Raw genomic sequence first — 25,889 nt, forward strand, 5'->3', positions numbered from 1 at the left:
TTTTTTTAACAATCCAGTGAAACGAACCTAAAACTAAAGGTCCTTCCACATACAACTTTGGCATTGCGTTGGCGTCGCTTCAACCGCTGACTATGAACACATGAATTCAAATGCCGGCCACATAGCCAAAATTTGGTAATGCTACAGCCTTAACTGCTGCCGCAAAAAAAATACAATGAAACCGGCTTAAATCAAATAATTAAAACACCTAATTATCATATTTTGAATTTTATATATTTTTTTGTTGTTGTCCGTCCGTTTTTATAATTATATTAATTTTTATTTTTTTTTGCTATAATATTTTTATTTGTATATAAATTTATTTATATGGAAATAACACTTACATAATCATTTTGATTTCAAGTTGGTTTCCTTGCCCATTCATCATTAAAAATAATTAGAATAATAAACGCCTTGAATTTAATATTTTCAACCATAAATTGCAAAAATTCACGGAACGAATTTTTATACTTTCAAAAATAAAAAGTAAAAATAATTTAGATGTGATTAAAATACAATATAAAAATACATATAAAGAAAATATGATATTTTATAAGTGCAAATGCTTGCGACCACACTTATTCAAGTAAAAATATATTTTTCTTTTATAAAAAATGGAATGTAAAGTGCATATATATAATTTAAAATAAGGCCATTTGCATATACATACATATGTATGTATGTACATACATACATGCAATCCAAGAGGTGTAGCATTACTGTTGTAAAAAAATTTGAAAAAATAAAGATAGAAACAGTTCTGCTACCTTAACTATTTTAAAATATATAAGTATTTTTAAAATTAAACTAATATAGGCATGGCTGCCCGCTTTATTGCGTGCTCTTGCACTTCGCATTTTTATAATTAGTTTTTTATAACGCCTAATTAAATTATTTTACTGTTAGTTGTTTGATTTTTCAACCCACTGCACCATTTTATATTTTAAATTTTTTCTCATTTCTATATTTGTTGGTGTGCTTCTTTCTTTTGCTTGTTTAGTCTATTTTACGCATATATTTATGTATCTATGTATTTATAAATATGTATTTTTTCTGTTTTTTTTATTGCAAAGGGATTTTGTTTTCTATTTTTATAGTAGATTATGCTATTAAAATTAAAGTTAGTTTATCGCGATGGAATTCACTCATACGAATGTGTTTTGTTATTTTTTTAATTTATGTGAGTATGGAAATGGGCTTTTGGGCGACTGATTAACAGAGAGCTGTGCTTGTATAGTCCGACTAATGATTTTTTTTTTGACAAAAATGCACCATTTCATTTGGAAAAATAGTAAAAGCGATTTTAAATCAACCAACCACCCTTCTTTCCTTTCTGAATCTCTGAATTTGATGTTTAAGTCAATTATAGGGAATGTGTTGCTGCTTTGTTGCTTAAGTTAGTTCTATGAATCTTTCGCTATATTTCCACTAAATATTGTTAACACTTATTTATTTTTTATTTTAGATTTAATTAAATATATGTTTATGTATATATTTATTTAATGTATTTAAATAGTACAAAAGTATACATTTTGTTTTAAAAGCTTTTTCAACTTAAAGTTTTCTGTATTTTTTTACTTCTTAATATTATGTTGCTTGTTGCTTTAGTTCCTTCTGCTTGCCTATAACTTGTTCGATATTTGATAAAAATTTAAATTTTGCCAAAGATACATCCGCGGTTGATATTTTTTTTTTTTTGTTTGAAAATAAATGGTTTAGGTTTTGCTGTATTGTTTTTTATTAACTGCTATTTCAGGGTGTTTTTAGAGCAGAAAATACGGGTTATAAAAATGGAATATCTAGAAATTTTCTTGAAAATTTTAATCGCGCAAATACAATTGAAACAACACTTTTCCAAAAAAACAAATAGTGCGTTAAAAAATTGTTTCTTAACTACAGCACAAAGGCATTTTAAAATGGTTTAGACGTATACATAGAACTACTTTCACAAACAATTTAAAAATGATATACATTAGAAACAACCGTTCATACATATACTTCTTTTGGGCGAATTAATCAAACAAATAAATTTGTATAGAAATCATAAATCCTACGTACATATGTACATAATATGTATGAATTTTAGCTTGACACCAATTGGAAAACTATCAACTAAGACACTAAGTATTTAATCGCAACTAAACTACGCATGCGTCCGCAAGAGCTTCAAATCGAAGGAGAAAATTAGTAGTTTGGAGCTTTTACTCTAAGTTTAATTTCGTAATACTAACAAACCATACTTAAACGGCGTTTTCCGTAACTGCTTTCAGTGTCAAAGCCTCTTTTTTAAGGTTATATACGGTAAGCAAATTTTCGTAAGTGTAGTAGAATGAATGAATAAGTCTGACTCAAAATGTTTAGACATACCTATATACACCTTTATATATTCTTTGTAAGGTATAACTAGCTAAACAAATTTTCTCGATGTTATCCTCGGCAGGTTTATGCGAAAAAAGCTGTCAATTTAAACTGTTTCTAGCCTCGACCGTTTTCAGTATGAAAAGCTTGGTCATAACTCAGCTGAAAATAAGAATATATTAGAGTCACCACAGCTGAACGCTAAATAAGTGTTATCTAACGTTCACCTAAGGAAATTTATCTGCCAGAAGATGTTATTCCGAACTATGTACTTAATAGAAAAAAAAAAATACTTTGTTTCGTTCATTGTTTATGGTTTGAAGATAGCGGCCGATTTGACAACCGTGAATTTGTCCGGAAAATTATGCTATGGATATTGAGGCTGAGGAACCATCATAGAACGGAACAGACAGAAGCAAAGGCCAATATCAATTTCCAAAGAAAGGTATAAAAATGAATATTTTTTCTTAAGTAAAAATGAATATTTTTTCTTCATTTAAGCCTTTAATTTTATTATCAAATCATCAATGGATCCACAAAAGAATTTAATAAGAAATACTATTACTATGATAAAGATCGCAAAGGACCCTTTATTGTATGTCTTGATGCTACTAAATCTAATTCAAAAGGTAGAAAGCCCATTGCGAGCTAATCAAAACTAAAATTCTATTTCCCAAAACTTGGAAAATGTGGCCCAATAGAAAATCCGACTTTATTAATTACATACGTTCTGATATGTCAGTAAGGCTTGAATGCTCTCAAACACGAAAGACTGCCAATCAATCGGCAATGAAATTAATATTAGGACATAAACGTAGTGCGAAATCTGCCGCGCCTGTTATTCTCCTTTGCATTTCAATTGCCTATCCAAAGCCGGTTCAGTATTCGCTTTGATTTGAAGCTCAATTGCGCGCACATGCATCACTAACAATTTACGTACGACCGACCTACTAACATTTAAATCCCATCTCTTGCCCAACAGCACGCACGTAAAAACTTACTCATGTCTGTATATGTATGTAGTCCTCTAAGTATGATTACCCTTGTAGCGTTTATTCACTATCAATATTTAGTCCAATTCGTTTCTCTTCCTCCAGCATGGCATCCAGCTCGTCCGTGAGATTGGCCAACATATTGCCAATGTCGTTTAGCACATTCACAGATACCTTCTGCCCAGATGTCGGCATTGTCACACCAGAAGATGCATCTTTGCCTTCACTGTCCGCTGCTGGCGCACCACCTTCAGCGGCCGCATCTGCATTACTTTCAACGTCACTAGGCGTATGCAAATCTACGGTGGTGGTGATAATCGTTGACGAGCCGCCGCTGCCGCTGACGGCGTTCGTTGCATCAGTCGGTGGATACTGTAGTGTGGGTGAGCGCAAGAGAAGTAAACCGCTGCCGCCACCACCGGTACTGGCACCGGCGCTGCCACCGCTGGTAGTGCTGCCGACACTGTCGCTACGTATCAGCGAAGCGTCGTGCAGCGAGGCAGATGTCTTTAGCGAGTGGAACGAGTGCGCTATATTGGCGATGGTGTTGGTCGACGACGAAGAAGACGATGACGAGGAGGAGTGCAGATGTGAATTCGTGCCCGATTGTAGGGACTGCTGTTGTCCAGCGATATCTTGGCGATTGAGCAGGCGTTGCTTGATTGTGCCAGTATTTTCGTTAGCGAATGGTATGGTATCGATGGAATCGATGCTGGAGTTTGACTGTAGATGATTATTAAAATTATTATATTATGATTATTATTATTAAAGACATTTAAGGTTACCTTGTTGTCATGGAACTTCTCGCAGTGTATTTCCGCCGTGGTCTGTTGTATGGTCGCGTAATTCGCATAAATCGGCTGATTAGCTGCCGCTGCGGCCGCCGCTGCTGCTGCTTGCTGCTGCGCATGCGTCATATACATGCCACCGTGGTGTAAAGCCCCGGCACCGCCATAGTAGAGGCCAGGCGTTACGTTTACACCGGCATGCAAGGCAATCTGCTGCTGTTGCTGCAATTGTTGCTGTTGTTGCGCGTTATCCCCGGTTAATGTACGCGAATTTCGTATACTGCAATGGCGTCGCGGTGGTTCGGGTGCGATTTTCTTGTTACTCATTGGACTGCCGGACAAGTAGGACTGGTGAATGCAGTGGTAAATGAAAATATAAAAATAACGAAGTTTAGAATACGTAGTTATTAAATAAATATGCATAAGTGATCATGTAATCAATAGGTACGCGACTTACTGCATTCAGACCGGTGCTGTCCAGCACACAACCGGATCCGCCGACAGTGGCGCCAGCCGTGCCCACATGCGCTGCCGCGCCTGGCACACCACTACCGACGCCCATTCCAGCTGCATGACAAACATATTCCGCTGCGGCAGCAGCATTCATATAGTGATGTTCCAGCGGCGGCATACTATTCAACACGGCACGTTGCAAAATACCGCGCTGCTGACGCGGCAAGGTGCCGCCACCCTCCTCATACATGAGTTCGCGTGTAGCATCGTTGGTGGGTGTGATGTCACCATCGTCATAGGAACGGCGCCAAGACTAAACGTGAAAATAAGGCACGAAAATGTTAATAATAGAGTCCACTCACTTATTCGGAGTTACACGCATGTTATGAAATTAAAAATAAGGTCTCGTACAATAGTTTGTTTTTTCAATTAAAGGATTAGGTGAAATCAAAGTAAATCTGAATTTAGTCCCCCAGAGCTTAAACACTTTATCCCACGAAAGTTGGCAAATTAAATATGTAAAATATAAAATTTAAAACTGTACAGATACTATCCGCGAGGAGTAAGAAACTTATCCGGACTTATCCAATGGCGGAAATGTGAAAACAGAATCAAAACGATTTGTAAAATGTTATAGTATGGTAATAGTATTTATTTAGTGATAAAAGATCTTGGGAGTCTACTCAGTATTAAGATCTGGTAGATTTTGATACACGGAATGAGCAATAGAGAATATATTTATCTATATGTATTTGAGTGCTGGTTTAGAAAATACTTAGAAGTCTGGAAATTTAAATAAGGTTTGAGCCGTCTAAACCAAAAGAAAATACTTATCAGGCCGCTATAACAACCTTTGAGGCGTTAATCGGAAATGAAAATTTCCTAGCATAAATAAAAAAATTTGCTATTATAGATTTTAATATTGATCATAATGCCTCAGCCAGCTTTTTGTGATGATGAGAACTCCCACCAATCTAAGTCTAACAAAATATAGTTATACATCATGTTAAAAGCCTATAAATCCTCTTCTAAATACGTGTTAACTGCACCCACATGCCACAAACATACAAAAAAATATGTTTTACAAATAGCTATTTCTAAGAAGCGCTTTATTTTTAAATAGCCACATTTACTTCTCATCCTCGTACAACATTTCGAAACTCACCATAGCGGCTGAATTGCTAAGCAAACGTGCGCCGCTAGCACCACCTGGCCCGCCCACAACGGCACCGCCCATCAAGGCAGCCTGATGATGTTGCATGGCCTGCTGATGCTGTTGCTGCTGGTGTTGCAAGGCTTGTTGATGATGTTGTTGTTGCATTGCAGGCGTTGGATGCGCAAAATGGCCATAATCAGTGGCTGTGTAATGGCTAAAGGTCAAATGGCTGCGTGTGCTATTGTCGTGAATATCCTCGAGTGATTCTAAGCTTTTGCCGCGTGGCTGGCGCACCTAAATGAAAATGAACGGCGTGGGAGAGAAGGATAGTGAAAAAAAAACATATTAGCGATCACAAAAGCGGAACGTGGGTTGATTGAGTTGGTAGTGAAAAAAAAAGAAATAAATAAATATAAAAATAAATGGCTTTATTAGAAAGTATTGGCAAAACTATTTAGAATCAAAAAAAAATTGCAGGTTTGCCATTTAACAGCCACCCACACACTTTTTCGCTGCGGTACAGTAAAAAGAGAAACAATGCCAGCTGGTCTCGCAATTGTAAGCTAGCTCACCTTAATGGGCACCACATCGTTGCCATTGCAACACTCGTGATGCGAGCCGGCGCAAAAGTAGACGGCATCGACGCCGGGTATAGCATAAATCTTGGAATCGTCCCACGAGACGCGCGTGGTTGGCAAATATGTTGGTGTGGTGGGCAGTGGCACGGCAGTGGGCCAAATCTTATTGCGATAATCCTTCGGTTGGAACGATTTTTTTTTTTTTGGGTATGTGTTTGTAGTTGTGATGTGTATTTTTATGTTTGGCAGGTAGCAGCAAAAATGAATCACAAATTGTGTTAAATTAAAAGAACCGAAAACGAGAAGAAAAAATTATGAACGAAATTAGAGAAATTAAATTAAATAAACCATAAATATAAATATAAAATAATGTACACATAAAGTATATTCAATTTCAATTATGTTTAATAAAATCAGAGTAAAATTTTAATTTCTTTTAAGTTATCATTCTCACTCACCTGCTGTTGGTAAGCATTGATGCCGCCTGGATTCCACTTTCCGCTTATGATATCCTTCACACGTTTTATGGCCAATAGAATTTTCTTTTGATGTCCCAACTTAACAATACCAATATCCTCCAAGTCTTCCCAAGTGACTTGAGTTACATCGCGTACAGTTTTATAGTTTTGATCGAGCAGCGGTTGAATGTACTCCTCGAGGCGTAAAAGCTGTAGCCATTCTTCGATAGAGCCCTGCAAGTAAAAAAAAATGGAAAAAATTAATGTAAAGTAAAAGAAAATATTTTTTTAGTTCTTAGATGTAGGTTTGGTCTGTAAACTATTATTAAAGCACGCGATAAAACTTATCCGGCAGCAAGAGAAGAAGATTTTCAATGAAGTATATGCAAGAAAATTTTAATATTATTGCATTTGGTTCAAAATACGGTTATCCGCAATTACCCAAAAAGATAATTACATTTTCATAAAAATAAAAGAAGGAGAGCATTGAAATAATTGGATATAGCTTAGAGGAAGCTTATCCGTGATTATCAAGACTACTTAGCTATGGCTTTAAGATGAAAAAATTTGCAGGAACTACTATCCAAGCTATTTTTTCATATTATTTAATTTAAAAATAATAATAATAATAAGGCAGCAGAGATAAATTTGAAACAAAAAACGACCCTAATAAACTGGAAGTTTGCATGCAAAAATAAAAAAAAGACATAAACGAGTTTTTTTCAAAGCATTTAGTTCTAACTGCAGTTTGTGTCAATCATCCAGTCACACAAAAATGAAATTAGGAACATTTCCTATATATGTGAACGAACCCTTAGAACCCTGTTATCTAAACTATCTCATCTTATCCGGCGTTGTTTTGCCAATGGAAAGTAGAAATATGACAGAGAAAACAGCCATTCCATTGGTTATTCATTAGAAACTGCTTTTTAACTTTGTATGCAAAAGAAAAAAATGTGCTAAAAACAAATTATTCGAGCATTTCCGGAGGCAAGAGTGTCCATAAAGGTAAGATAAGTTAGCGCCCTCTAATAAAAAGTCACTTTGATCATATAATTCAGGTGAAAATATCGGATCGTTCATAAAAAACCTAAGCATTTATCAAATCTTATGTGAAATACAACACTAAAAATACAAAATACAAAATTTTCAGTTGTTTATTTGACCTTTTCATGGCATTAAACTACAGAAATATGCGAAGATATATGTAGGGTGGTCCTTAAAAATATCAAAATCTAGATTTTGCGTGTGGAAACCTTTTAAAACATTCAAAATGAAAAAATTTATAAGTCGCTATCAGGGTTTAAAAAAACTATTTTTTTTTATCGAAAAACATCGATTTTTAAAATGTTGGTAGATGTATTTATTTGTACGTAGAGCAAAATAAAGGGGTGCCTCACAATGTCGATATTTAAAGGACCGCCCTAATGTAGGTACAGTGAAACCTCCCTTGGGCGGACACTCACCGTCGGTCATTTTTTGTCCGCCCAAGAGAGGTGTCCGCTCAATGGAAGGGAAGCTTATTTTAGAACTTTTTAATGTTTTAATTAATTGAATAGTCACTACAAAAAAGTGTATGTATTTTTTCAAAAGTGCATATTTCATTTATGAGCGTAAGTACATATTAAGTAATAACAAAATAAAAATAAATACATATTATATTTCAGTCCATAAACTACATAAAACCATAGATTCATTACATAAAAAACTGGGAAATTGTCGATTGACGTAAGTTTTATTTTTAATTTTTTTCAGTGTCAGTACCTTTTTCATCAATAGTTTTCATGTTTTTATCAGTAACAAAATCCAACCAGAAATATAAATCTTCAGTCCATGTATTTGTTATTATCTATTGTTATAAATTCATCAGAATTGGAATTGGATTCTCCAAGGGTTTCTGATAATTCAAATAACGAGCCTAAACCACTGCGCAAACCAAACTAAATGTGTGCATAACAATCACATTTTATGCGGGAAGTCCCCTTTTTCCATTTAGTAGTCCGCCTATGAGGAGTTCGCGTCCGCTCAACGGAGGTTTTTGTTTGATTTGTTATGAAAAGAAATCTTAATGTCCATTGATAAGAGGTTCGCATCCGCTCAATAGAGTTTTTTGTGCCAATTTTATGCAAAATAACTGTCCGCGTCCGGCCAAGAGAGTGTCCGCTTAAGAGAGTGTAATTTGTTCCGAAATTTATACTTAAAACTTGGTATAGGAAAAAATGTCCGCCCAAGGGAGATGTCAGTCTAATAGAGGTGTCCGTTAGGAGAGGTTTCACTGTATTTGTTAAATATATTGGAGTTCGTTTTTTTTCTTATTTTATTATCAAAGTTCTCTTTGTATTTGATTATCCGCCATTAGACATGATTTCTAAGAATTGTTTTCTACTTAAGTATTCAAAATAGACAAATTAGAGCCACAAAAACAAATTATCCGCGATTATCCGGAACCTAAAATATGCATAAAATTAACATAGATTATTTCGTGAGTCACGCTATTTCATTTGCCCGCGCATTTGCATAGCACAGGTGAAAATATCCATTAGTCGGGCATTTAAACAATGCCAGCATAATTATTGATATTCATGAAGTTAATAAATAATAAATATTTTTAATCAACGTCAATGCTGCCGATTTACATAAACTGATTACAGGAGATGGGCGACATTTTTATTGTAATTTTACAGATTTTTAATTTTTTGTTTGACTATTTATTTTTATTTTTTTATACATTTTGCAGCGCATTATTTATTCAATACAAATCAATATTCACGCTGGATATTCATTGAATATTTTATTTCACTGAACAGAAAAAAAACATTTGAAATGCATATTGTCTTATTTGATTAATGAGCGCCAAGCGACAGTGTGCGTCTGTGTGCGTGAGTGTTATTGGCATATCCACGTTGTCTACAATAGACTCATAACAAACGCTAATCTATTATTTTGATTTTTTATTCATTTTGCAAATAGTTTAAGCCAAATGAAATGTTATCCAATAATATAAGGAATTCATGGCAGATAAATAATGGCAGCCAACGAAGACCGATGGAAGTAAAAACCAATAAAAAAAATATTGGGAGAAATCGCATGCGAGCTTAAAAGTATTTAGCAGGAGATGGACCAGTTGGTTTGTGTGAGGCAAAGTGAGACGACACACAAGTGAAAACAAGTTGGGTTAGGGTGAGAGCGGTGCGTCGTGGCGAGACGCCATTTAAGGCAAAGCACCGACCTTGAGGGGTGACGACGCCAAAATGAATTAATAAAGCAAATGTTGAGGTAGCAAATAGTGAAGATAATCAACAATGCGATATACGGATAAATGAGTGCCAGGCAATGCTAAAAACTTCAAAGAAAAATATATAAAATAAATCGAAAAAGTGGCAACCAGCACCAAACCACAACAGTTGGGAACTAGAATCAACACAAAAACCAGTTTTCAACTAACTTCTTCATCTCAGGCAGGTATCTAAAAATCTTTAAAAAAAAAGTGCAACAGATCGTTCACAATTTTGTTATTTTTGAGTTCGGTTCAGCTAGCGACTGACCGGGCCAGCTACACATGCATGTGGTAAGCTTGTCACGCCATAAGCTACCTGCAAGCGCTGCCAAATGAACGAATCCACACCCGTACCAGCGACGTGCCTCTAAGCTTCAAATGGTTTCTTAAACGTGTACTGCTGCTGTAGTTTATTTTGCATTTTACCTTTTCTGTTTGAACATAGTAAATGCTATTGGACCGCTGGCGGTCATTCCTCGACGCTTCTTTTTATATTATTTTTAGTTTTTTTTTTGGAACCCATTATGTTTTCTCGTTAAATGTGAAATAAGTGGTAATAACACTACAGCAACATTTTCGACAGCAAAATAACCACGGAAAATAGCAAATCACAAGCGCAGCAAAAAAAAAACAATAAAACAATAAGAAAACCCCAAACTCGGAAATTGTTGGCATTTCGACGCTTGTCGATTGTCGGTGGTTAATCTCCATGGAAATGAGCGAGCTGCTGTCGAACGTGACTTTAAGCGAATGGTTAACGTATAAAATTTGCTAATTTGCGTTGAATTTCAAATGCTTCAATTATTTCACTTGCAAAATAAACGCTTTGGCATTTACACAAAGTTATTCGAAGTGTTGAAAAATCGGCAGCAAGAGTGAAAACTATTGCCGCGCACGAGGCAGAAACTGGACTTGGCATATGCCATGTTTTTCATGCAACCGTATCCACACAAGAGATGCCGTTTTTAAATCGATTAAATCGAAGATCGATTAATCGAGACCCTACGGTTAGATTTTTTGTCGATTTTTAGTTCCGATTCGATTCAAAAAATTCAAGAATCGACATTCATTATTTACTCAATTGATGAATTTGGAGCAACGGTTTGCCCCAGAAAAAATATATAAAATTCTAAAGAAATTTTAATTTGACACTGGTACAAAAAAAATTACTTGAGAGAGAAACGACTAAAGAATTCAATGACGTGCATGTCTTTCTCTACTTCTCCTCAGGGAAGCCTCTTAAAAATAACTATATATAAAATTATGGGAAAAACTACAAACAACAAGTAAGAGCAGCGCTGTCTTCGGCTATGCCGAAGGCTTCATACCTTTCATGAACATCTGAAATTTTTACTTTAACAGATTACTGCATTTGAAAAACTGTATATATTCACAGCATACATAGATAGAGGAGATACATATATGAAAAATCATATCTAACCAATCAAAGGTATGGAAGACATACCTTATATAGCACCAACCTAAGTGATTTTTACTGCTGTGTGATCGGTATGTAAACCAGTAACACAATTTAATGGGTTTAGCTTCCAACATAAAGGAGATATATCGAAAAACTGGTATCTGAACAATCAGTTGTATGGAGGCAATAAATAGGTTATAGCAACCCGAGATTTGTTCATTTTACTGTAAACTTTCTGTTGATAATGAGTGGAAAATTTTAGTGCTGAATTTTATATTCCCAGCTGCATAAATGGAGGAGTTATAACGAAATTTCTCATATCTGAAAAATCAGTTGTATGGCAGATATATGCTATAGTGGGCCGATCTTTGTAACTGAGAGTATTCTGTTAATAATGAGTGAAAACGGTGCGAAATTTCATGTTCCTAACTGCATAAATGAAGGAGCTATGATAAAAGGCCCCATATATGAACAATCAGTTGTGTTGGGGCTAAAGGTTACAGTTACCCGATCTTTGTTATTTTCATTGTGAGTATTCTGTTGATAATGAGTGAAAACCGTGCGAAATTTCATTTTCCTAGCTACCTAAATGGGGGAGTTATTACGAAAAATCTAATATCTGAACAATAAGTTGTATGAGAGCTATAAGTTATAGTTACCCGATCTTTGTAATTTACACTGTAAGTTTTTTCTGATAATTATTGAAAACAGTGCGAAATTTCATGTTCCTGGCTATATAAATGGAGGAGTTATAACGAAAAATCTTATATCTGAACAATCAGTTGTTTGGTGGCTATATGTTATAGTGGTCCGATTCTTCCGGTTCCGACAAATGATTAATACAATATAAAAATACACCCACTTACCGAATTTCATCCCGATATTTCGAAAACTGAGAGACTAAATTGCATACAAATAGACGGACAGACGGACATGGCTATATCGACTCTGCTCGACGTTCTGATCATATAAGTATACATTTTAATGGGTCTATCTCTTTTTATTCTGGTACTTACAAACTTCGGACCAAAGTTATAATACCATTTCATGCTTATGAAAGGTATAAAAATCCAAAAATTGGAATTCTAAACTTTATGCAAATTTTTATAAAAAAATGTTCACTCCTTAATTCTCTAGTCATTTTAAAAAAATATTTGAGAATGTATGCAGTTTTGTAGAAAACGTTTTCTATAAAGGGTATTTAAGATGTGAAATATAGTCAGCAAAAACAAAAAAATATATATATAATAAAAAAAGACGTTCGCATTGCAAAAAATATATGTACGTAAGGTAATACACTTCCTAGAATAGTGGCCAATTTTGAAGTAAACACAATTTTTTTCCATTTTTGATCAAAAAGGAAAGAAAGAAAATAAAGCAAACAAAATTTCGAAAAAACTTAACAATTTTCTTAAATAGCGCTAACGTTGAGTTATCACAAATCATTAAATGAAAAAAAGGATTGACTATGTTCGGCATTAAACATATCGTTGCCTTAATATAGAAAAAACGAACACTTTTTTCATGTAAATCTATATATGGAAACCGTTATGAACAATGTATGTATGTTTTAAAAATTTTACAATACCCTAACTTTCAAGTTTTCCCTGTATATATAAAAAATAGTAATAAGGTTAAAATGACAGTGGAGTTATCCGTGAGTAGTTAAAATCGAATATAAATTAAACAAAATTCAGTTTTTATCCGAAACCCAGTTTTATGTGCAAAAAAATTTTTGTTCCACATATAAAAATTTCTTAAATCAGTTTGCAGCTCTCAAGAAAAAACGCTCGTAAATTTACAGCAATCACAAAATGGAGTCTTTGTTGGCAAACCATGCGGAAACAATTTTTTTGTAAAAATATTAAAATAGATTCATTAAATGGAAAACATACTTGTGATGAGTAGATTAAGTTAAAAACTGCACGAAATAGCGGCTTTGACAGTATTAAAGTAAATTCAGAAGTATTAACACCTTTAGAAAAAAATACACATTTATGCTATTTTATCCGAAAGCAGTTTATGCATGTAAAAATATTTAAAAAGAAGCAATACGTCAGATGAGAAGGCTTTAGGGACTTTCGAGAGAACTATTCTACGCAATATCTATGGTCCTGTTCGCGTGAGCGACGAGTACCTAAGAAAATGGAATGACGAACTGGCTTGGCAACATGTCCATGGATGACGACACTCCGGTGAAAATATCCTTGGACTCCGCACCTATAGGCGGACAACGAAAGCAAGGACGCCCACGAACACAATGGAAAAACCAAGTGCAGAAAGACCTGTCTGCACTTCTGAGGAACAACTGGCGCAAAGCTGCAAAGGAGAGAGGCAACTGGCGAAGTGCCAAAAGGTTGAAGTGCCAAATAAAAATAAGAAGAAAGTCAAAGCGGAGTTATACGCGAGTAGTTAAGATTGATTAATGCTTAAAATGGCCTCTTTGCTACCCAAAACATTAATTTACATTTAACTGAAAGCAATTTTTGTGCGTAAAACCATTAAAATAGATGCACTATAGAATTATTCATATTTATTCAAGGGGAAAATTAATAAAAAAATGATGAAATCGAAATTGGTCAGTATTAAATTAATTTTAGCATTAAATAATACTTTAAACATGAAAAAATTATTTACGCTTATTAAATATTAAAATAGTTTTACTAGAGTCATATGGAAGTCATCGGCATTTACCCGTAAGTACGGGTAAGTACATATGAGATGAGTGTCTTTGTCAGCAAATAAAAGTCGTTTTACGAGCCATAAAGGTAGAGTTATGTAGGTCGGAAATAAAATGACTAAATTACATAAAGTAAAAATGAGGTAAAACACTAAACGCTTAGCTCTTTCTTCATGTTTGTGTCAGTATTTTATGCCCCAATTTTGAAAACAAGATTAAAGTGCTAACGAAGAAAAGTTCTGTGTACTAAAAATTAAGCATTGCATATGCAGTGGAAAAACAAATTAAATGATATACTACAATAATTATAGTATGTACATATATACGTAGAAAGCTGTTTTACTGTAAACGCATTGTTCCTAATCAGTGTCCATAAAGTTTTTCCCAGAAGTTTAACTGATTTCTATAAAAATATATACATACACATATACATTAGACCGCTAATCTGCGAAGTAAAGAAAAAAAAAATTCGTTCATGGTATTTTTGCGAGGCAATTTCGAAAAACATATATGTACATATTTTTTTTAAAGCCTATGGGCTTAATTTTTTGTAATTTTTCGGTGACATCTACATTCGGCAAAATATTTTTGTTTAAAAAGTTCTACCAGAATAATCAAAATACCTTCTCAGAAAAAGTTGCATGAGTTTTGGTGATCTTTAATTTACTGACATTAGGATGGGACGTTAGGGTGATAAGAACTGAGATCTGGTGAGTAAGCATTTGAACGGGGTATTTGAAATTAATGACCTTTGAAACACATTGTCTCCTCCGGACAAAAAAAATCGATATATCAAACTTTAAGAATTATAATGAGGCGACCCCACGTTCGGCAAACGCCTTTTTTTGTAAGGTGGTACGGTCTAATGTACATACTTTGTGTATATGTAGTTTACTTTGTCGCTATAGTTCCTTTCTTGCATTTTTGATTGCTTGAGATTATAGTTGACATTTTCAGTTCACCACATTACGCGTTTACAATTTCAGCATTAACGAACTACGCAGCAAAGCATAGAGGCTACACACAAAAAACCAAAAAAAAAAACAACATAGAAAACCAAAGAAAAGAAAAACAAGGCAGCCTGTCAGTATGATACCGTCAATTGGAGTCGAATTTCGGCGCTGCTGTGTTAGATTATGTACACACGTGTGTACATACATATGTACTTACGAGCAGCCCACCGGTGGCCGGCCTCATGTGTCTCATATCATATCAGCCATTCGACAGACACAACAAGACGACGCACACAGATATCGAACGTCCAACTATCCGATCTAACAACGAATACTCGTACTCCTCATGATATCAGTTTATTAAACTGTTGTAATAACAAAGTAGTTCATGGGCATATTCAGTTCAAAATATGCGCTGTTTTTATCTGAAAAGCAGCTGTAAGCGCGAAAATGCGTAGCGCATTTTGCTTTTATTCTTTATCCTCTATAACTTCGCACAATATGTGTGTGCTTTTTTTTCAAATCAATACATCAAATTTGCGCCTATCAGCCATAAACAAATATGTTCATTAGGGTGGTACAAAATTGCTTGTGAAAAAGTCAAGTAGGCATTTTAATACTCCACCACCTAGGGGATATCCGCTGTTTTTTTTTATTTTGAAATAAAAAAATATTTAGAGGTCACTCAAATTATTTTATATGAAAAAAAAAAACATTTTTCGTACAACTGTCATTGAATTTATTTTATAAAAAATGGTTTAATATTAGTTAATATTAAAAATAAGCAATTGGGTATTATTATGGGAAGTCTCCTGAAGAGAAACAGAGTTTTCCGATCGAAAAATATTGATTTTCAAGAATTCTATACCATTTCTACGAAATTTTTTTCCCCATAAAAAAAAACATGGACAACTTTGAGCGCTTTAAGTGACCTCTAAATACTTTTTGATTCAAAATAAAAAATAAAGGATATATATATTTTTTTGGTATAGAACAATCCTAGGGCGTGAGAGCATTAAAATTCAGACATTACTTTTTATTTTGACCAACCTAATGCTCATACATGCAAGCTTTCATATGTACTAGGTACATAAAAGCGCGTAGGACTGCGTCGTGTCTAGGCTATTTGCTATACATTTCGTACTTGTTAATGCCATGATTATGCTTTCCAATTATAGTTGATTGTATACACATGCGCCTTTTTTACATATATACATAGATATTGATATTCTGCCATATTTGCTATTTGCGCCAAAGTTACTAAAAGTATGGATGGCTATTGTTGTTTTACTTTTATTTTTTTATTTTTACTCTTTTTGCGCTTTACCTAATCAATTAGCACTTAAGCAGTTATGTTTTGCGCTTGAATAAAAGAAAAAATAAGCTATGCAGTTAACTGGCGTACGTGTAGTACTGATACTAAACAACTGCTGTGTGTTGTGTAAGTTTTCGTATTTCTTTTTTTTATGGCAGTGCAGCGTTTTTAAGTACCTACATTGTTAGTGTGCATAAATATTTTATGGCAAACATTGTTAAGTGCTGCTGTTAATTAGCGATCTGCCTTATTTAGACACTCAGGAAGTTGGGGCGCAGTTCACCTATTGTGTTTAAAACATAGCATTGGCTGCAACATTCTTATAAGAACTAGAAAGTCGATCAGGTGATTGACGTGCCAGCGTTAGGGATGAGTCAAGCGCTTAGGTACTTAAAAAGAAAGACTTATATCATAAAAACTAACGGCTTGCGAATATACTTTATATAACACCGACCTTGCTATTTTTCTCAGTAGACTTTGTGTGATTGATCACCTATCTAAATGATGGATCTTTAAAGCCATACCAACTATCTGAAAAGTTTGTTGTATAGGAACTAAAAGCTATCGTGAGGATATTCACTGCAAGGTTCGTTTGTTTGGCAGCTGCATATCCCGCATATCTGTGAAAAATCTGCAGCACCCTCAAAGAGGCAAAATTTACATTAGAAAATTCACAGCTACAGACGCTGACCTTGACGATACATTTGGCAAAACCTCGTATTAAAAATCACTACAGAAATTGTATCACGTAAAATTAATTCAAAATAGGCCTTACATGAAACGGTACCATTACGCGAAAGAGGGAACTGGAACTGTCGCATCGCCCCTTCATTTAGGATAAGTGTGGGATAACCTTGACAATTCAACTGTTTGTGGGTTAGGTCCGAGGCCAAAAAACGGCGCCAATTCCTTACTTCTCTTGCGAAGTTTCGACCATTACTCACACCAAGTATAGACGTCTGCATCTCTCCCTTATATTAGGCTCGGAGCGCTCCTTCTTTCGTTGGCTAACGCGGAGTGCCGAGTAAAAGGAGAATTTAAAGGATTTATAGACTGAATCCAAACATGACGAATGAAGCTAAATCTTTACGATTTAATTCGGCCTTTTGAGCCTGTCGTTAGAAGAAGTTGAGGATGGTATTAAAGACCTTAAACCCTCCACTAAGATGGATGTAGATGGTCTCTTCACTGTCCTTCTTAGGGAACGTGACCCAGTTTTTCCAATTGGGTGTTTTTCAATAAATACTGAAATAGGACGTTCATAAAAAGTTTTTTGAGATAGGGCGTTTTCTAACTGGCTGCCGAGATAAGTCGATCTTCCACTCAGCAGTCGATACACTTCAGGTAGCAACCGAAAACCCGTTTGGAAGCGAGCAAAAGTGAGAAAGCAAACCGCCTCAATGGGTTGCCGCTAGGTCTGGGACCTGCCACGTAAAAAAATTACCAATGGTAAGACCAGAAACACCTCTGATCTATGGACCAATTGCAGAAGGACTTGTCTGCAGTCGGAGTGAAAAACTAGCACAACTTCGCAAAGAGGCAATTTGCGAATTTTTTTTGGTCTCGACCCAAACCGACGAACGGTTGTAGAGCCAAATAAGAAAAGAAATGGAAGAAGATTACTTAAAGATCTTAATCTTATTAAAAATATTCAGCTAATGAATCATTTCCAATTTTTATAACTAAGTATTTAGGTAAACACTACTAAAATATTCAACGCTATAAAAATTAAACCTTAAGCATCCGTAAATGGACTGTACGCCAATTGACGATCATTAAAATGTCATAAATTGACGGGAAGAAGTATAAAGAAGGCAAACAAAAAAATAAGAAAGGAAGAGAAAATTAAATTTGCGACCAAGCGGTGTTGGTAAAAAGTATGTATCTTAAAAAGCATGGCTTTCGTTTAACTCATTGAATTCGCCACACCTTTTCACCACCATAGGAAAAAAAATAAAAATAAATAAACACTCAAATTTAAGAAACTTAAGATATTAAGGTTAAAAAGCAAAAAAAAAAGAAATACTAAATATTTCGCAAGAATTATGAGTCTTAAAGTATAAAAGGAAAAAAACCGATGAAGATACAACATAAACGGGCAGGTAAGGTAGGTACAGTTGTCCACAAAATAAAAGCAGTGCGATATTTTGAACAGTTTTGGCTATTTGTCTTTTGTTTATTATTTCTTTTTATAAAAGTCTAGCTGGCTATGCAACAAACATCATATAAATTCAGATTTCAAATTATAAAAAATCTTAAAATTTTCACCAAAACTTCAAACTTTTAAATCAGAAACTTTAGAAAAAATTTTGGTAGCAGTTTTGTAGCCCATTTACTTCTAGTATAATAAAGTGCAAATTTCAAGTTGCTAATTTGATTTTTGAGAATTTGTTTGGTTGAAGGTGTTTCACGATTTTTTCTATACAAAATATGTTCGACAATTTTCTTTTATATGGAAGACACTGCCAGCAAAAAAAAAAAATGCCAAAAATCAACGGGATCAACTGTTCAAAATATCGCACTCCTTTTATTTTGTGGACAACTGTAGGTATCCGCATAAGAAACTGAAACGATTTTATTATCTGCTTTTAAAATGTGCCAATATCTTCGCTTCTTTATTTACTTATTCGCCAGTGTGTATATGCTTTCCATCGCAAACATGCAAAAACTAAAAAAAAAAGTAAATTTACTTCATAAAGCATTCAACTCAGCGTTGAGTACGCGTGAATGAGGTAAATGAATGGAGAGATGAAATATTTTTGCTACTTAAAAGTTTTTTATTTCTTCTCGTCTTTTTCTTTAGCCGAGCAGAGCGTTGACATTTAAGCCACAATGTTGCCAAATTGTGCGCACATAAAATAGAACCCACACACAAGTCAATAAAAAGCAGAATTGATGAAATGAAAGGCACGAAAAGCCAAAAGTAAGAAGTTTCGTGTATGCATAAGAAGAAAGCGTTTACGATATCCATTACGCATGCGCAGCACTCTGCAGAGATTTGGAATGATAAGAGAAAGGCCCAAATAAAGCTGAAGTATGGAGTGTGACAACGAGGAAGTGAGCGCTACGCATATGATGCTTCGACGTGTCAAAAAATGTTTTCTTTTTTCTTTGAGCACACTGCGGCATACTAATGAATAGAACTGGGATACCGAGCAACACAGCACAATTAGAGAAAAATTTTTAATTTACATTAGACTTCGAATGTAGTGCTCGAATCGAAAATCGGGGTAGAGAACTATATTAGAATTCGATTAGAGAATGTTTAAGATACTTGACATTAGAAACTAAAATTAAGAGTTCAAGGATAGAATACGATGAGATATCTAACCTCTTTCTCGATAGAGAGAACTAAGTCCTCTTTTTGTAGAGAAGGCTGTAATTTGTTGTTTTGTGGTTTGTTGGGTAGATAAAGTGATAATGGCGGGTACCATTCAAGCTGAACTGAAAGAGCATCAGCCAGATATTTAAAATGCCACAGCTTCAATAAATTTGAATTGGTATTTAGTTTATTTGCTGAATGACAAGCGGTTGGTTATTGATCCGAAAAATGTCTTTATTTTAGGTACAAATGTAGGTCAATTAGATGAAGGCGTGATCCTTTGAATTACCACTTCCACTCACTTGTTAGACAAGCAATCTTCATTTTGAACCCATTTATATAGAAAACAACTCAGTGGGAAACTCCTGTGCTAAGTAAGACGAACAGACTAACGGCCAATTCTAGCAACTGTCTTTCACCTCACCACAGTCTTTCTCTATTCTGGCTCTTTACTGTCTTTCGAAAGACTAATTGAAAGATCTGCTAAGGAGTAGGTCTTAGCGTTATGCTGTTCGCCTTTTAAGTTTTTTTAATTAAAGTAAATTTAAAAAACATACATATTTCTCTTTTTAAACAATCAAAAGTAATAAATAAAAGAAATTTAAATAAAAAAACTAAACAAATAAAATTAAAGCAAAAATAAATAAATGGTTTTAATAATTAAATGAAAATCAAATGAAATTTGTTTCTTCTAAATTGATTAAAAAGAAAAAAAGGTATTAAAAAAACAACGAAAAAAGGTCCGCCGCTCGAGACTCCAATTCGTGATCTTTCGCCTATGCTCTGCTCACTCGGCCATTATGACTGTTGGAGCGACGCGAGCTTAATGACATACAAGTGCTTTCTCTTAAAATAGCTTTTCACCACCAATGGTGAATGAGAGAGCTTTTTTTCTAAGACTTTTGTGCTAGAATAACCAAATTCTTTCTAACTATCTTGCCATCTGTCCAACAGCAAAACATTTCACTTTTTTATAGGTACTAAAATTTCATGAGCTATAAAACTGCATATACCGAAAAAAAAATTTTAAAATTCAGATTAAAAAGTATATATAAGTATAGATAAAGTTTCAAATTTTGATTTAAATGGTATTGTTATAGTATGGATGATATTTTTTTGTCAATGTTATTGTGGCTTACTAACATTTTATTTTTAATATTTTTATTGAGATTTGTACCACGATTGTTAAGTAGGAAAAATTGAAAAAGCAACAAAGTCTAAGCGGTAGAAGTTATAGCAGCTATTTCGGAGATCACCACATCTCCTCATCAGACGTCTTTTTTTTCTAGACTTCAGCAGGGATCGAACCTGCGTAATCGATGTTCAAAGTCAGAAGCGTTAACCACTGAGCGATGTATATATATTTTTATTAAAAAAAAAAAAAAGAAGATTTTTTTTTGCTTTGAACACATTGTGAACATTTAAAATAAAACAACATGTGAACGCTTGTTTGAGTAACTGTATATCGAAACACACCAAGGGGGCCCAGAAGGAGCAGCGTGTTCCAATTGTATGCAGACTTCAGTATATATATAGTTTTCTAATCTCATTCGCCAGACGTGGGAGTATATCAAAAGTGAATAGCTGCAGAGAAACTTCAATAAATGATGGGCTATAAATAAGGTTCAAAGCACATAAATCATTTTCTGCTCGCCAACGCACGAAAGATGAACGATCTACATTTCTACACTTTGTATTATTTTCACTTATTAAAAGAAAGCCAAATTGTTATTTGCTTTCGTTTGATGCGAAATAATGTCCGCTTTAATACCACACTGACGGAATATGATTAAATTAAATTACTAGATGACTATAAAATTTAAATAAAAAATTGTATAGCATAAAAATTAAAATGCAATTAAAAAGGCAAGAAATTAAATGTTAACAACATGAGCAAACCAGTCTAAATTAATTATGTATTTCATGCGTTGAATTTCAATTATTTCGGGCCCAATTGGACAAGAAAAATAAATAAAAAATGAACTTAATTACAAATTCAAAACATACATGCTGATATTGAGAACCAGCTTTGAAGCCGGCAAAACAAAATGTATGTACATAAATACAATATTTGAAAATAAAAGTTAAAAATCAGCAAATGCTCTTCAATTATGTGAGAATGGATATGTATGTATGCGGATTTTGAATACGTTTATGCATGTGTGCACGTACATTAGGGTGGTAAAAACTTTTTATTTTTCAGCCACCCCCCAGAACTGGAGAATATCAAAAATTTATATTTTTTCTTAATTCGGCTAATGTTTAATCGTACGGTCGGGGCTTTGAGTTTTTCTCGACATCTCATATGGCGAAAATAAATTTTTTCGCATAATTGCAATAAAATCCTTAAAATAAATCGATTAAAAATATTCTAGAAAAAAATTCTAAAAACATGATTTCCCGTGTATTTGGAGACCCTAATGTACATACATACAACCATAATGAATGACCTCACCTACGCGGTTGCGCATAAGATACAAGTTTTCAATTGAGCCGCCGAGTATGCGCCCTTATTATTCATATAAATATGTATGTATGCATACAGGTATGCGCATGAAATAATCTATCCACATATTTATAGCTTGTAAGTGCGCATTGTTGCTTAATTACTACTATACTTATTGTGTATATAGTGTTGTTGTTGCTTGCGTCAAATAGCATGCAATTTTTCTTTGCATTGAAGGTTGTTTGCAAACAATGAGCTGACTTTTGACTTTGCATAAAATTTGTTAGCTGCCAATTTAATTGGAAATATTATGAATTCACGGTAAGGTAAGGTATTTTTGCGCTACTAACCTTAAACTTGCAAAACAATGCGCTCATTTCGCAATGGTAGCCGAATTAAAATAAATGAATTTGTTGGAGGGCGTAACAAAAATGCCAAAATGATCTGAAAAATTTTTCGGACATTTGGTAAACAAAGGTACTCGTATAACGGAATAAGGTCAGTTAAGTGTATGGTTAAGTGTAAGTGGTGTCGGTATTGGTTATAAGAAAAAAACTCACTGAAGTAGGCGTGTCACATAGTAACTATCGACTGTACTACAGGTGATATACAAACTAGAGAGGAAGGGGCATTATGATCTAATAACATTCATGAATATAGGTTGAAGGTGCTAGAAAGGGATCTGAGATGGGGCTTGGGGAAGCGATCCAGATCGTGAAACCTCGCCTGCGATTTCTGTCTACAGAAGTCGAGAAAGTGACCAGGGGCCAGCCACCAACACTGGGTGGGAAAATCTCCACACCTGCATGGTATCGCGCTCACTCCGGCAACGGTTCGACGAACGAAGAACAACGAGTTTATTAAGGCCAAACGTTAGGCTTCCCACAAGAATACTAACGGGACACTGGACAATTGGCCATATGGCCGCCATGTTCGAAGGCCCGCAAAACGGATTCTGTAGAATTTGCAGCGATGAGGAGGAGACACAGAATCTGTCCAGCACTTCCTTTGCGAGTGTCCAGCACTCCGAAGAAAACGCCTCAAGTTTCTTGGAGAGCATTTCTTCGGAAACATGGATTCCTTGGAAAAATCTGCACTGAAAGGACTGCTGGGATACGCCAGAGCATCAAAATGGTTCAACGGCATGTAGGAATAGGCATGGGGTAACTTCTCCTCCCTCCTGGGCATCGCAATGGTGAACTCTCTAAGAGCTGCTCGTTGAATCTAACCTAATTTATAGGTCGAAGCTTGCTTCTTTAAGGCGAAGACAGTATACTGTTATCCTGATTTACAATTTTAAAATTTGTTTAAGGGAATCCTTAATTTATCCAATTTGGAGCTGATTCTTCGATTAATTGATTAATCGCACATCCCTAGTACTAATAAAACACCAATAAATTACTTTTTCAACATATCTTCATAGACAATCTTCACCGGGTTCTCTGGGCCGATGCAAGCAAACAATTCTGTACGAAGCTCTATAATCAGTTAAGTATAAGGTTTAACCAACCCTACTTCTCCAAGAAATTTACGAAGAAACACACCCGAAAATATTCGCGGACAGAAAGGTAAGAAAGTAAATAGTTGATTGTTAATAAAGAGGTATGCTGAATTTGAACCTGTCCATCACCAAGAGGGGACATCCTAGCCAGCGCTGTTCCAAGCGCGCGGAAGGGACTATCTACCACTTTAGTTGGTTTTTTTGCTGTCGTTTAACGGCGCGCAGCAGCAAGCAACGTCCAAGGAGTTGCGAGACTCATTATATCGAAGATTTTGATTGTATTTCTCCATTTATGCCGGTTCTATAGGCCTCAATGGTGTGAGTTTTTCAGAAAATGTGTAATTAAAAAGAATTGTCAAGAACATCTAAGCGAAGAGATGTCGTGACGAATTATTCCAGATGTGGGTGGACAAACGGATACGGACGACGGGCGGGACAATGTGAGGTTCTAGGGGAGAAGATTTCGGCCACTTTAGACCGTGGAAGAGATGATGGTTACCGAATAGACAACATCAATAACAGCAACAGTCTTCAGATGTGGTGAGGCCTTAAACAGATGAATATGGCAAACATGTTGGGACGTAAGTCCATGACAGACCAAGTCAGGGAAGTGTCCGCGTTGGGAAGCCGGCCTCGCATCTCGTGTGGTTTCTACTTGCATATAATATGCTATTTATGTTTTGTCTTGTTTAAGCACTACTAGACCTGGGCCAACAGCTTTTATAAGACTTGTCCTATTAATTTTGCTTAGGCGTTGAATTTTAATTGACGTTTAAAGAACTAGATAAATGTTACATTTTAACTTGACCATGCCTAATGTTCAGCCTATTGTAAGCGAAGTGGCTGCATACCTTGACAAGTTAATAGTTAAACCGGATCACTTATTAATCATCTCATATTTGCCAACAATGCTCAAGACAAGTGGCAAAAAACTAATGAACAATTCAAGTAATTTTGCTCACAATTACAAACCACTTGAAACCAGCTTTGCGAATGAAGCAAAAAGTTAGGTATGTAGATAGTGTTAATGTTAAAGCTAGAAATCCAGTTGTCGGAATATGACCACAAAAATTACAATAACTTAATTGACTATTCAAGTGATTACAGCTGCTATTATTTTTAATTTGTTTAAGACAAACCAAAAAACTCAACATTTCTGTATATATGCATGTAAGGGGGCAATTACGGAGCTAAGGCTTAGAAAACTTATGCATACATATGTATGTATATATGTATATTTTATTCATACATATGTATATAAGTACAATTAGCTCGTGCATGCATGAAAGTACATTAGGGCGGATCATTTTGTTTTACTATGCGAGTATTAAAAGCGTACGTGTAATTTTAAGGAAATCGAAGAAAATGTGAAAATTTTCACTGTTGCGCCCTCTGGTGGAAGTTTTAAGAAAAAGATAAGTGCAAATATGGATTCCTCATACCAAAAAACCCCTTCCAACATGTATTCGCGTTGATTTTTGAAATTTTTTTTTTGCTGACGGTGTCACGCATTTTCTTCCAAATAAAGTATGATTGACAATTAGTTTTGTATGGAAGAAAATAATAACTAAAAATTCGCAATAAAATGTTTGTTGTTCTTGACTTTCATACAAAAAAAAAAAATAATAAACATTAAACAAACAAAAGAAAAATAGCCAAAACTGGTCAAAATGTGGTGTCCCTATTATTTTTCACGTGACTGTAAATTACTACATAGTTGGAAATGATTTGCCAAGGGAGTATATAATTACTTAATGTTGACGTGTGGAGAAACTGAGGTTCATATGCTGTGTCATACATATCTCTATGGAAGGAAAACTTGTTAGATTGAAAAACGTTATGTATGTATGTGCATCGCGCTTAATGAAATGGCTTTACATCCAACACAACTGTAAGCATATCTAAAGGCCAATAGCGCACAACAAGTATGCAAACGAAATAAAAAAATCATAAATAAATACAAACAGAAGATATATGATATGTATATCAACAACACTTTAAAACAAAAAGAGATAACTTTAAAAAACATCGACAATACTACGCCGCAAGTGTCTGAGTAAATTAGCGTTTGTAAGTAGGTATGTATGTATGTATGTATTAAAGGCAATAACTGCTAAATGGCGTTTTTTATGGTGATTGCAAAAACAGCAAAGAGAAAACGTAAAAAATAATCAACAAAAAAATAGAAAATA

General features: G+C 34.7%; 1 protein-coding gene across 4 annotated transcripts in view; it reads right to left on the reverse strand.

Annotated features, from left to right (window-relative positions):
- Nucleotides 1-802: 802 nt before the first annotated feature.
- The window catches only part of LOC118751840, a 29,111-nt gene continuing 4,024 nt past the window's right edge, over nucleotides 803-25,889 (reverse strand). Inside the window, exons 3-8 of one of the 4 annotated variants that reach the window (XM_036486666.1) lie at nucleotides 6,784-7,017; nucleotides 6,320-6,502; nucleotides 5,757-6,032; nucleotides 4,596-4,904; nucleotides 4,136-4,486; nucleotides 803-4,073 (exon numbers count right to left, since the gene is read on the reverse strand). In XM_036486666.1, the coding sequence (XP_036342559.1) occupies nucleotides 3,411-4,073; nucleotides 4,136-4,486; nucleotides 4,596-4,904; nucleotides 5,757-6,032; nucleotides 6,320-6,502; nucleotides 6,784-7,017 (2,016 nt within the window). In that variant the 3' untranslated portion in view covers nucleotides 803-3,410. Of the gene's footprint in view, nucleotides 4,074-4,135; nucleotides 4,487-4,595; nucleotides 4,905-5,756; nucleotides 6,042-6,319; nucleotides 6,503-6,783; nucleotides 7,018-25,889 lie in introns of all 4 variants that reach the window. The other 3 variants (XM_036486665.1, XM_036486668.1, XM_036486667.1) reach the window with 3 other exon arrangements.

The sequence above is a fragment of the Rhagoletis pomonella genome, unplaced genomic scaffold (genome assembly GCF_013731165.1).
Source record: "Rhagoletis pomonella isolate Grant_MI unplaced genomic scaffold, Rhpom_1.0 Rhpom_scaffold_01034, whole genome shotgun sequence".
Taxonomy (NCBI): Eukaryota; Metazoa; Arthropoda; class Insecta; order Diptera; family Tephritidae; genus Rhagoletis; species Rhagoletis pomonella.